The sequence below is a fragment of the Chelon labrosus genome, assembly GCF_963514085.1.
Source record: "Chelon labrosus genome assembly, chromosome: 14".
Taxonomy (NCBI): domain Eukaryota; kingdom Metazoa; phylum Chordata; class Actinopteri; order Mugiliformes; family Mugilidae; genus Chelon; species Chelon labrosus.
Window position 1 is genome coordinate 29,751,174 of NC_140347.1, and position 12,140 is coordinate 29,763,313.

Genomic DNA, 12,140 nt, shown 5'->3' on the forward strand with positions numbered 1-12,140 from the left:
ACACACACACACACACACACACACACACACACACACACAAATAAAAAATCAGAGTGACAACACCCATTATGTCTTAAGAGGTCATTCTTACCTGCTCGTAAAGAGATTTTATGATCCACTCACTGTGTTTTAGGTGCTCCTAACATCAGGGATTTTTAGTGTCCTGGGCACACAGCCAAGCAGAAAAGCCTTAAGCTATTATCTGTGTGACTGAGACCAATAAGGTGGGTCTCAAATTGGCAATCCCTGAATTCAAAGGACTGTGACAGCAAGAGATTTTCCCCACTTCTACATCCCTCACACAGGGGCGTAGCCATCATTTTAGAAGTGAGGGGGACAAATTGTTCAGAGGTCTATTGAGTGATTTATCATCCTCTCGCATTCAGTTGCACCCCTCCTTAGCAGCTAAAGAACCACACAAACACAAACAGCACAGCACTAGGAAACCGACTTCAGTTCTTTAAAAATGATATACTATCAAAGTCAAAATCTAAACTCTAAAGCTGCCAAACTCTGGTTGAGTTGACATAGAATGACCCTGGGGCATCTACAGTACAGGGTGAGTAGCCAGATAATTAAGCGCCAAATGAAAACACTGAACACCAAAAGTTCTGTAAAACACCATTCCTGTTTAAAATCATCAGCACCAAAATTAAATGGGATTGAAAAGGTACTGATTGATTGCATATTGATGTTTGGTATTAGATACGCAACAAAGCGATTGGTTGGAGTCACATAGCCACTCCTGTTTCAGATGGCTTTCTCTTCTGACACAAACATTTGCTTGATAAAGGTCTTGCACCGAAACGTCGCAATAAATTATCTCTATCTTTCTGCAAGTTTGCCAGTGTGCGGGATTTTTTCTTCCAGATAACATTTTTAAAAAATCAGTTCTAGAGATTGCACATAACCTTGAAAAACTGGTTTTATTTTTCAGTTCCTTCACTTTTTCCACACATTTTCTAACAGATGAAAAAAAAAAAAAAAAGAAATCAAATTGGCTGCCATCAGATTACCAGAACTGCCCTATCTCCTGAGCCACTGCCTCACCAAGGAATAAAAAAAAAAAAAGTACAAAGGAACAAATGTAACCAACACAAAGAAACAGTGCAAATAGTTTTAACATTATAAGGACTTAAGTTATTTTCTCCTCACCTGCTGTGAAGACCCTCCGTGACCATCCCTGCTGCTGGTCTCTGGCCCACTTTCTCCTCCCTCACCCTGCTCTTTCTATTGTATAAAGATTTAAAAAATATGTCCTAGGCAATACTATACAATATAGAATGTCTCTGTTTTAGTTAAACATTATCTACATGTAACAGCATTACTCAACTTACACGGTTTGTTTGCAAAAAAAACTGTCTAAAGTTTTTTGCCTCCTGGCTGGTTTGCTGAACATGTTTGACGCACAACGTCCCTCTCTGCTGACACACGTCAGTGGCGTTTGTTTACCACCTGAGCTCCGCGATACTCATGATGCGTTTAGAGGCGGCTCGGAAAAACGCGTTTCAACATGTTAAAAATGAATTAAGTGGTTGTAATGGCTGTAAAAAGTGCGGGGGACATGTCCCTCGTGTACCCCGCGTCCGCTACGCCCATGCCCTCACATGCAGAAAGTAAAAAGCATTTTTTATTTAAAGATATTAATCCGCACCGTAATCACACACACACCAACCCATTAAATTACTGTTCATCTGATATAGATAAAATACCCAGCATTGTGTATTGTGGTTTAATTTCATTCCCCAAAAGGAGATCTGGTAGTTCAAAGCTTATTCTACAGGGTGCATGTTAGTTAAGATTTCTGAAACCTCCTGATGAATCTGAGGGATGAAAATCTGAGACAAACTGCCAAAAAATAATATTTTCTCTAATAGGCACAACATTACTTTAACTAATAAACAGCTCGACAAAACTAATACCTGTAACCAATCTGCTAGTTCAGAGAAAACAAGGTTTAACGCGGGCAAAACTTATTTGAACCTGATGAGAAATAATCTGTTGTCAGTGTCTGTGCTTATAATGTCTCTCTGGCAAGAGGAAAAGGATTCATGCAATGGTTCATTTAGATAATTGATGGACTGGGTAATACAACAAGCAGCAAATCAATGTGAGAAGGAGCTGTATCAGTGGAACTCTAGATGCTGTAGATGCCAGTGAATAAAACAAACTGAGGAAATGTGCTTCTTATGATAGCAGTGACAATGAGCATGTGACAATGAAATGTGACCTGCTAACACAAACACAGCTGGTCTAGCCACTGACTTATCCTGCCTTCTCTAATTTTTCATGACAAAATGCACCAGGATTAAAAAACAAAAACGAAATGGAATGGTTAAATTTTCATAACCCTTCATTGACAACAGTAAAATCCACATGGGAAACACATGGCGTTGCTTCTAACATAGGAGTGATGGAAAGACGCTACAGAAGATGTTCATGTTTGTGTTACGCAGCCGTTTAACGACTTAATTAGCTGCATTTTAACATGTTAAACTGGGAAGCTAATGTAGATAATTAGTAGTTAATGTCTTATTTGTGATCAGTGTGGATCGCGATCGACCGGTAGATCGCGAAGGTAGTGTGGGTAGATCGCGTTCCATTGAAATTTTTTTTTTTATATGTTAGTCTAAAACATTTATCTGTTGCAGCTCCAAAACAAACAGCAAGACAAACGTTCATCTTTATTATTTTTACTTTATATTTGCAACATGCCCTCAGTTCAGCGGCACACATCCACAGCCACGCACAACTACAACAACTCAAGATACTGTCTTTCTTAAAGAGACAGCGCTATTTTTCTAAAGGTACACTGCAATTTTTCTTGATGAAAATAAAAACAAAGATGGAAAGAGCTTTTAACACTGTAGCAACAATTAATATGACAATTAATGTGACTATATATATATATATATATATATATATATATATATACACACACACACACACACACACACACGTAGCTATTTAGTCATATGTTGACTTCATTCATTCATTCATCTTCTATACCCGCTTATTCCTGTTAAGGGACGTGGGGGTCTGCTGGAGCCTATCCCAGCTGTCATCGGGCGAGAGGCAAGGGTACACCCTGGACAGGTCGCCAGTCTATCGCAGGGCTAACATAGAGAGACAGACAAACATTCACACTCACATTCACACCTATGGCCAATTTAGAATCACCAGTCAACCTAATAAGCATGTCTCTGGATGGTGGGAGGAGTACCCGGAGAGAACCCACGCAGACACAGGGAGAACATGCCACCCATGTTGACTTCACTGGAAACATAAAATAGAATCTTTTGATATACCATATTTAGTAACAGCAAGCTTTGCCAACCTCCTCTCACACTTTATAGACTCAAAGTACGTTCTATGATTGGTTTCCACTCTAAGTAAGGTGGAATCGGTACAGCAGCTACATCACAAAGTGGTTACATTAAATTCATTGAGCCAACTTAATTTGCTGAATGAATAATGGCTCATGTGTACTGTACGGGTTCAGTCCCGTCTTATCCACCAACCTGATGATCCTGGATTTTGCGTCCCACTACGCGGAAGGCGTTGTTGCCCGTGTGGTGGTAAATGTGGACTCTACTAAAGCCCGTGGAGCCACCAGCTGGGACCCACTTCTTGTTGGCATCATCGTACACCATGACAGCGGCTCGTGCCTGGCAGATACTCTGTTCACTGGAGGGAGACACATACAGAAAGGAATTCTACGTCAACCTGATCTAAGGGTTAAACATTAATTTCAAAGGAGCTGACAAGTCTCACAAAACATAAAGTGTACTATGGTTAATTGAGAGACACTGGGTAGCGAGTTGACAATCTTAGATTTTCTGTGCATTTCATTATTTGTTTTGTTCTTTGAAATAAACCTTTCAAACCGAACACATGTTGTATGAAAGTCAGCACAGCCTGAAGGATGTTCTGAACAGCAGTTATGAGTGCGATGGTGATGCAACAGTTGTGCAGACAAGCCAGCTCACAGCAAACCCTGCTCTGCTGGAGATAATTAAAAAGACACAGCAGCCTCTTTCCTCCAGTCACTATGACCCTTCTACACACAACCAGACCAACATTATCTTTAACTATAACCAATTTTAAATACACTATTAATGCCAAATGCGTATTCATTTGAAAACAATCGTTTTTTTCCTTTGATTTTTCTTCAAGTCTCTTCCAAATAAACATAAACTTTTTATAGCTCCACTCTCATCGTGTTTGTGTCTCTTATTGTAAACTTCAATGTTTACCCTACAATTATATTAGTGGGGCGCCCCCTCCCAAATAATCAAGTTAAGTTAATCAAGTCAAGTTAATTGTATTTAATTCTATTTTCTATATAGTGCCAGATCACAGCAGAAGTAATTTAAGGTCACAGGTCCATACCTTTTTTTTTTTTATTAAACAAACAACATAGGCTTATCTTATTTAAACAACACCATGTCATTTCTGTCTCCAGATTCTAGATGGTCGCGTATTTACAGTTCTCCTCTGTTTTTTGTATTGCATGGCGGAGTTCCACCCCGAGTTCCACCAGCTCTCTCAGCTAAACTGACATATTGCTTCACCAAGGCTGCAAGAAAATGTCATTTTTACGCAAAACTAATTATTTAAACTATTTGAGGTCAACTACCAAATAGGTCTGGGGAACTGAAGCCAGGTGGTGGTTGGTATAACAATGACATTTAGTTCTGCACAATATACAACACCTTAAAACTATGTTGGATATAGACTCAATAAAACCTGGATCTCACTGCAACAACTTGTTGTTTACACAGCTAACTTTTTCTTTTTTTTTTTGATCAAAGTCTATTTATTATCATTTTCCAACTTTTTCAATTATACAAAACAATACAAACAAAACAACACTACATGGACAGACACAATCTGAACGAACATAACATGCACCCTTCCCACCCCATCCCCAAAATGCCAGACCAGTGTCGAAGTACATATACATATAGCCAATTGTTTAAAAAGAAGTAAACAAGAGAGAGATAATTGTGCATTTAGAAACGAACATTCTGTATGTTCCACTAGCAATTTCACAGGGTCACATATTTACTGTACACAGTCACATTAATTATTCAGTAAAGTTGGCAACAGCCACATTCTCAACGAAGGATATGAATGGCTGCCAGGTAGAATGAAATTTCCCAACAGATCCTCGAATGGCATACCTAATTTTTTCCAATTCCAATTCGTGACCAAGAGTCAAAGGCACCATCGATTACTGATGGAGTAAACATGTGGTTTTTTCCTCACTGGAGCGGTAAGCGACAGCCCTGTAACATTAAAGGATCATCTAAACTGATTTCAGATCTTCAATGTATGGGTAACAATTGTGTTAGATGTAAAATGAGAAAAGGGCTTATCGAAAGGTAGTTTAGAGCACAGCAAAGCTACAGGCGAGGTATGTTCAACTGAGGCCTTCTCTAATACCAACCAGCTGAGGTAGTCAGCATCACTCCTCATCCAATACATCAACGTTCTAATATTAGCAGCCCAGTAGTAATATCTAAAATTTGGGAGTGACATGTCTCCCAATGTCCGAGGCAGCTGTAAAACATTTTTACCTATCCTTGGTTGCTTCTTATTCCATATAAAGGCTGATATCTGACTATCCAAATTAAAGAAAAAAGATTTTGTTAAAAAATGGGAAGGTTTTGAAATAAGTAGAGAAATGTGGGAAGCACACTCATTATGATTGAATTTATCCTTCCTCCTAATGAGAGAGGTAGGGCATCCCAGTGGGCCAAATCCTGTTTGAGACTTGATAACAAAGGTTGATAGCTGGCCAGAGATCCTTGTAATTGCATGTTACCCATATACCTAACTATCTAAATTTTTTAAGGCTAATTTTAAATGGACTTGGCCCAATATCAGTCTCATCAGCAGAAATAATAGGCATCAGCTCACTTTTCTGGAGGTTGGCTTTATAGCCAGATATACTTCCAAATTTTGCAAGTAGGATCAGTAATTCTGGAATGCTAGAAAGAGGGTCTGAGATAAACAACAACAAGTCATCCGCATACAGTGATACTTTACGGTCCAAACCCGCCCGCTGAATCCCCTTAATCGTAGAGCTCCATCTTAAAGCTATTGTAAGGGATTCGATTGCAATTGCAAATAGAAGTGGTGATAAAGGGCACCCCTGTCATGTACCTCGTTGCAGCATGAAATATTTAGATATATTATTATTAGTACGTACTGCAGCCATTGGAAGCGTACATAAAATTTTGATCCAAGAAATGAATTTAGAACCAAATTTAAATTCTTCTAATGTCTTAAAGAGGTAGTCCCATTCCACACGGTCAAATGCTTTTTCAGCATCAAGCGAAAGTATCAACTCATTGTCACCGTGGATAGGTGGAGACGGATCATACAGAATATACCACACAGCTAACATTTTACCAAAATTTACAAAGTTTTTTTTTTTTTTTTAAATGCAGGTTGCTGAAACTGCATTTATATGTGCAACCAACAGCTAACAATTGCTAAACATTCTGCTGGGAATATACCTACCTTAAAGCAGAAAAAAACACTCTAATCAGAGTTGTCAGTTCTTGCAGTGTAGATACACAATAAACAGTTTTTAGAGGCTAATAAAAAGTTCCCATGGTCTTAAAGTACCTGATGCTGTGATTGCTTTGAATCTATTGCTATACACCTGGACTGTAGTGCAATGTGATAAATCATTCAGATCCCTGAGGGTTCCTTGGTGACAGTTAACAACTATCTTAAAACCGCACATACACAGGACTGAAAATGTCAGGGAGAGATACAGATGGAAGAGGAACAGGTGCTGGACAATTTAAAGACAGACAGGGAACACTGACTTGAAAGGACCATAGCAACAGTGCCTATGGTATCTTTTACTGTGATGCCTGCACCTGCTACCACATGGCTGATTTAAAGGTTGTAACCTTACTGCACTCACTGCACTTAGTATTCTGTGTATTTTACACTTATTTCAAATCAATTCTATTAACTTGACTTTAAGATCAAGATCTTACAGTACTGGAGAGAAACCCAACAAGTCACGTTTCAGCAGCAATTATCCCCAGTGGGGTGGAAACAGCTTTAATCATTATTTTGGTTGTCCTTACTCAGTTTACTCACATTTTAACTGCTCATGGACTTAATATTGCACAGATATCACTACAACGGACAGATAAATTATGACAAGAAGCTTTTACACAGATTTGCGGGACACACAAAAGAAATATTTTTAAAATCAAACTCAAAGCAAAAAATTAGATCCTAATTTCCCAAGATGCTATTAGCATGAGTTTGTTAGATCCGGCCTGGTAAATGTTAAGGTCTTTCAAAATCCATATCCTTTCTTCATTCTTAATCTCCAAGCCAAACCTGATATAGCCCTGATGACATTTTCGTTTCCTATTTCAGAACCACACAAAAACGAATTCTACAAAAACTAAAACAAATTTTGAGCAGTCTGTTTAACAAAAACTAATCGCTGGTTTGCCTCTTTAATATGCTGCTGGGCATGACTAGTGAAGAGAGTAAGAAGAAAGAAGGAGAAGAAACTTTTGTACAACTGCTAAGTACCCCAGAGAATATCCACAGATGAGAGGGGCACTGCACTTCTGAATGTCGCTGCCATATTCACAACCTATATGCAAATAGACAAGAAGACAGAAGGACAAAGAAAAATAAAAACAACAAGACAAAAGAATGAGAAGTAGGAAGTGTAAAATTGCAGCAAGTGGGAGGCATAAATTGTTTTGATGCAATGAAAGAAATCAGTATAAACAGAGTGAAAAGCGAGGGGGCAGAGTGATGAGTGGAAGACACATCCACTTCCACTGAGATACACATCCTATTTAAGTGTCAAAGTCAGAAATGCACGGAAAATGGAGGTTCTACAAGTAAAACACTTTCCTGAATGCCAAGTGTGAGAGAAGCTTGTGTGCACAAAGACACAAAGCGGCGCAAACAGTCTCCTGCATGTGCCAAAGCTACTTAACTACTTATATAGGGCACTAATTGAAATACCTGGAAACTCAAAATTTCAACCCTAGCGTGTTATAGTAGGGCACAAGAAGACTTTTTTACTTTCACGAAACTTTTCAAACTTTTTAATATAAATATTTAATATATTTTGTAAGACACGTCAACATACACATGATCACATTAGTCAACATTAGGTCACTTCTTCATGGTACCTAATAAAGCAGTTATGGTAAGCGTTCATGCAGACGTGGACCTTGCAGACCACACCCTGATTTGACCTGAGAATGTTGTCTTGATATTGAGCTGAATGAAAACCACATGCTTCTCAATCTCACTGAGAAGCACAGGGATGCAATTTAAAATGTGTGCTGAAGTTACCATATATGGTTCCTTGCCCCATAAAGGGTTAACATGCATCTCAATCTGAGTTTGCAGTAAGTTTGTGCAGAAAAAAAAAAAGAAGCTTAAGAGAGCTCTGTAACATCTCCACAGTACAAATTCAAGGACACACGCAAAATATGAATGTATCCATATGCATCCTGCCTCACACATGCAGCTTTCACTAACACCTTTACACCTCTGCTAATGTGATTTAAAATCGCAACATAAGGTGAGCTATGTTAACTCTCTACCGCAGCTAATGAAATTGCAATGTGACTTTATCTCCAGGTATTTCTTTAGTGACAAATTTCTCTGGAGCTGCATTGAGAGTTATCACCTTAGCCTTCATTTTATATCCGTCTGGCTCTGTCTGTGAGTAGAAACAATCTGAAACTGGCAATGGAAAGGAAAAAAGACAAAAAAGTGAGATAATTAACTTGTGACTTGGACCTCTAACTGAGGATTTTTACATATTCTACAGGCAAATCATTAAACCTTACAGTTGGAATAAGATGCACTTTTTCCTCTGCTGGTCAGAGCAGCAGCTGTAGTGATTACATGCAGGGGTTAAATGGAGGATAAACACACCCAAAGATGTTGTTTTATGTGTATAATAAGAGTTTTAGACTGCACACGGCATACTCTTAAGTTTAGGTTAACATGTATATCACAATAAGGGTCACATTGATGTGTAATATGAAAGGAAAAAAGAATAAACTGTGAAGTGATTGAACTGTTTGTTGAAGTGGAAATTACAACCACAGAAGTCCTTTCCACTTGATCAGCAGAGTCAGTGACATTTTGGTACAAACAAGTTAATGTATGAGCATTGCAGAAAGTGCAGCCACTGTATGCCAGCACTTGGTTTGAAAAACCTGTGGTGGTTTTATACTTGAGCTTTGCCTGGTGTTGCCATTTTGCATAGATTTCTACTGTGAGTCCACTGACAGGAAAAAACAACAAACAAAAACAGAAACACTGTAAACCCTCATAGGGGAATAAAAACATTAATTTGATGCAGTAACTAAACTTTACATTTCTAGTTTTTATTTTCAGATAACTGCATGACTAAACATGAGTTCTTGTGACTTAAAGCTATTTCACTTAACGAGTTGAATCATTGTACTACTGAGAGTTCACTTCGCTAATTACAATATGTTTGTAAGGTAACAGTACGAGCAGACATCTCAGACATCTCAGAACCAGAAAACATAAGGTCTCCGGTGCTATTGAATTCAGTTCCTACTCATTTATGATTACAAAAATGAAAGTTCAAAGTTCCTTTATTGTCCCACCTGGGGAATATATATACGTTTTGCAGCAAATGTTCCACATAGGACACAATAACAACTCACAAACAAGGGTAAGGAATGGAGATTGAATTAATACACACACAGTGTGTACTATACACACTAAGGGCTAGTGATCATTCAATAATTTTGCTGATCTAGGTATGAATGACAAATGCAGTTTTTGTCTTCTAGTCAGGAACCCTCTACGACCATCCCAGGAGGAGTAGTTCAAACACCCCCCTGAGTGGATGGTCCTGGGACTCTACTGTGATTAACCTTACTCAGAACTTGTCCGTCGTAAATAACCCTAACCTCTTACTGACCTCTTGTAATATGTCTCTGAAGTCTGTTCTCCGTGGAGACAGTGAGATTTGTAAAGCAAGCAGCAATACAAAAAGACAAAACAGATCCTATAAAACTACACTAAATAAGTGTCATCATTTCAGAAGAGACGTTAAAGAGATGTCTCAGGATGAATGGAGCAAAGAGGTGACTACGTGAAGTCAATGATTTTGTTCTTTGTTTGTGGCACATTCATTTAAGATGAGTCATCACACCATGGCACAGAGTCTTCCACTACTGGTTGTAGTTGTTCCTACCCTTACCTACCCCCTGAGTTATCAGAAACTTGACATGTATCAATCTTTATACACACTGAACCACAGGTTAGTGTTGAAAACGTAAAGGAGAGGGGAGAGCAACCTTGAGGGGAACCAGTGGGTAAACTTAACTTAGAAGGCACACCCATCACACACTGTCTGTTAAAAGGTCCAAAAAACAATTAAACAGATTAAACTCAAGGTTAAAAACAATCAGAAGTCTCTCCGCCAGGAGAAATGGCTGAATTATTTTCAAAGCAGAGGTATAATCACTAAATAAAAGGACTGGTTCCATACAGATGTTGTATTGTGCACATAAAAAAATAGTAAACTTCTCTGAAAAGGCTTTTTGTTTGTTATAAATGACGTTTCTTATTGAGAGTTAGATAACAAGATCAGTCCTACTCTAATGTCTTATTATAGACACCAACCATTTAGCTTAGCTTGGAATAAGGAAAATCGTGTGGCCCAGCACACTGACAATCAACAAGTTTTACAGATTTTTCCATCTTTTATATCCCAGAATCCGCTCTACAGATTGATTTGGGGCAGAGTTTCTTTCTGAATACATGTAGCCAGTTAAAAAGGGGGCACTTTAAACAATCACATCCGAGTGGTAAAAAATAAATAGTGGTTTGGTCAGGCAGAATATCAGCATGTTCTCATAGCGTGGAAGAAACTGAAGTTTAGGACCACTGGAGAGACCATAGTCTTTGCCTGCTGTAGTTTTTGTCACAAACTTTCACCACACTGTGTGTGTGTGTATCTCAGCAAAATACGTACAATAGACGCAATGCTCATTTCTGGACTGTAAATTTTATGTAAAGCATGTAGATGTGTGAGACTGTATGTGGTTTGTGAGTGGAGGTTGACTGTAAGTGTGCATGATCCAGCTAAAGGGCCCCAGTTCTCCACTTCTATGCACAACAAAAAAACAACATGAGTAAATCCCATCATGTCTATGGAGAAGACATTTAGCGATTATACCAGCTGCTTTTTCTCATTGGGCCAATCCCTGCTGAGAAATAACTTTGACAATTATGCTATTTTGTACTTGATATTATTGGTAGTGCATTGTCCTTTGTCTTTTCAGCCACTTAGGAATATGATATGACAGTCACACTAAAATGTGGATTTCCGCTTGTTAAGTACTTGACTAGTGTAATCTCGTCTTGTTGACCCTCCTCATATCCCTGTTAATCTTCCACTGAAACCACCAGCTGCCTTGTCCCTGCTTTCTCTTGACTGAGCCAACACGACTGCACTTTTTGACAATCTCTGTCAGTATGACTGCAGACAGAGTTGAATCCCTTTTTAGCTTAAAGTTATGGGTTCTCTTCATGTTTCATCTTTCAAAAAGCTAGAGCTCCATTTACTCTGACTCTACTCTCCATAAGGTCAACAGTAGGATTCCTGGAGAGCAGTTTTGAAGTGGCACTAGAGCTTGATGCAACAAATGTGTGGAGTGACATTGTTCTGTAATAACGCTGATTAGTCAGCTTATTGAATTTCCCTCTGTACTTCACATAATGGTGAGTAGAACTGAGAGGCTATGTTAGAGTTGAAGCAAATAAACATGGATCGACAGTTACTTTCACTGAAATCAGTGCAGCACAGAACATTGAGATAACACCTGAGAAAACATCTGTTGGAGGCTGAACACGGTTTGTCTGGCTGCTGAGACACATGAACAAGAAAGTGCACTTTGGACCAATGAAAGCCGGTCGGCGTCAGCATGATACGTAGTTACATTTCTGGGGAGCCACAGGTTACGTAAATTAAGCCTAACTCTCTCCTAATACAGACGTCTTGCAACCTGTGAAAACACTAATCGTCACACAAAGAGGCTGCACCCTTACTTACAAAGAAATCCTGGCGTTAATAC

General features: G+C 38.8%; 1 protein-coding gene across 1 annotated transcript in view; it reads right to left on the reverse strand.

Annotated features, from left to right (window-relative positions):
• Window positions 1–12,140, reverse strand: part of enah (ENAH actin regulator) — a gene marked incomplete at its 5' end in the record, with an annotated part of 151,186 nt that overhangs the window by 112,160 nt on the left and 26,886 nt on the right. Inside the window, 1 exon segment of the mRNA XM_084560203.1 lies at window positions 3,522–3,687. Within this exon segment, the coding sequence (XP_084416329.1) occupies window positions 3,522–3,687 (166 nt within the window).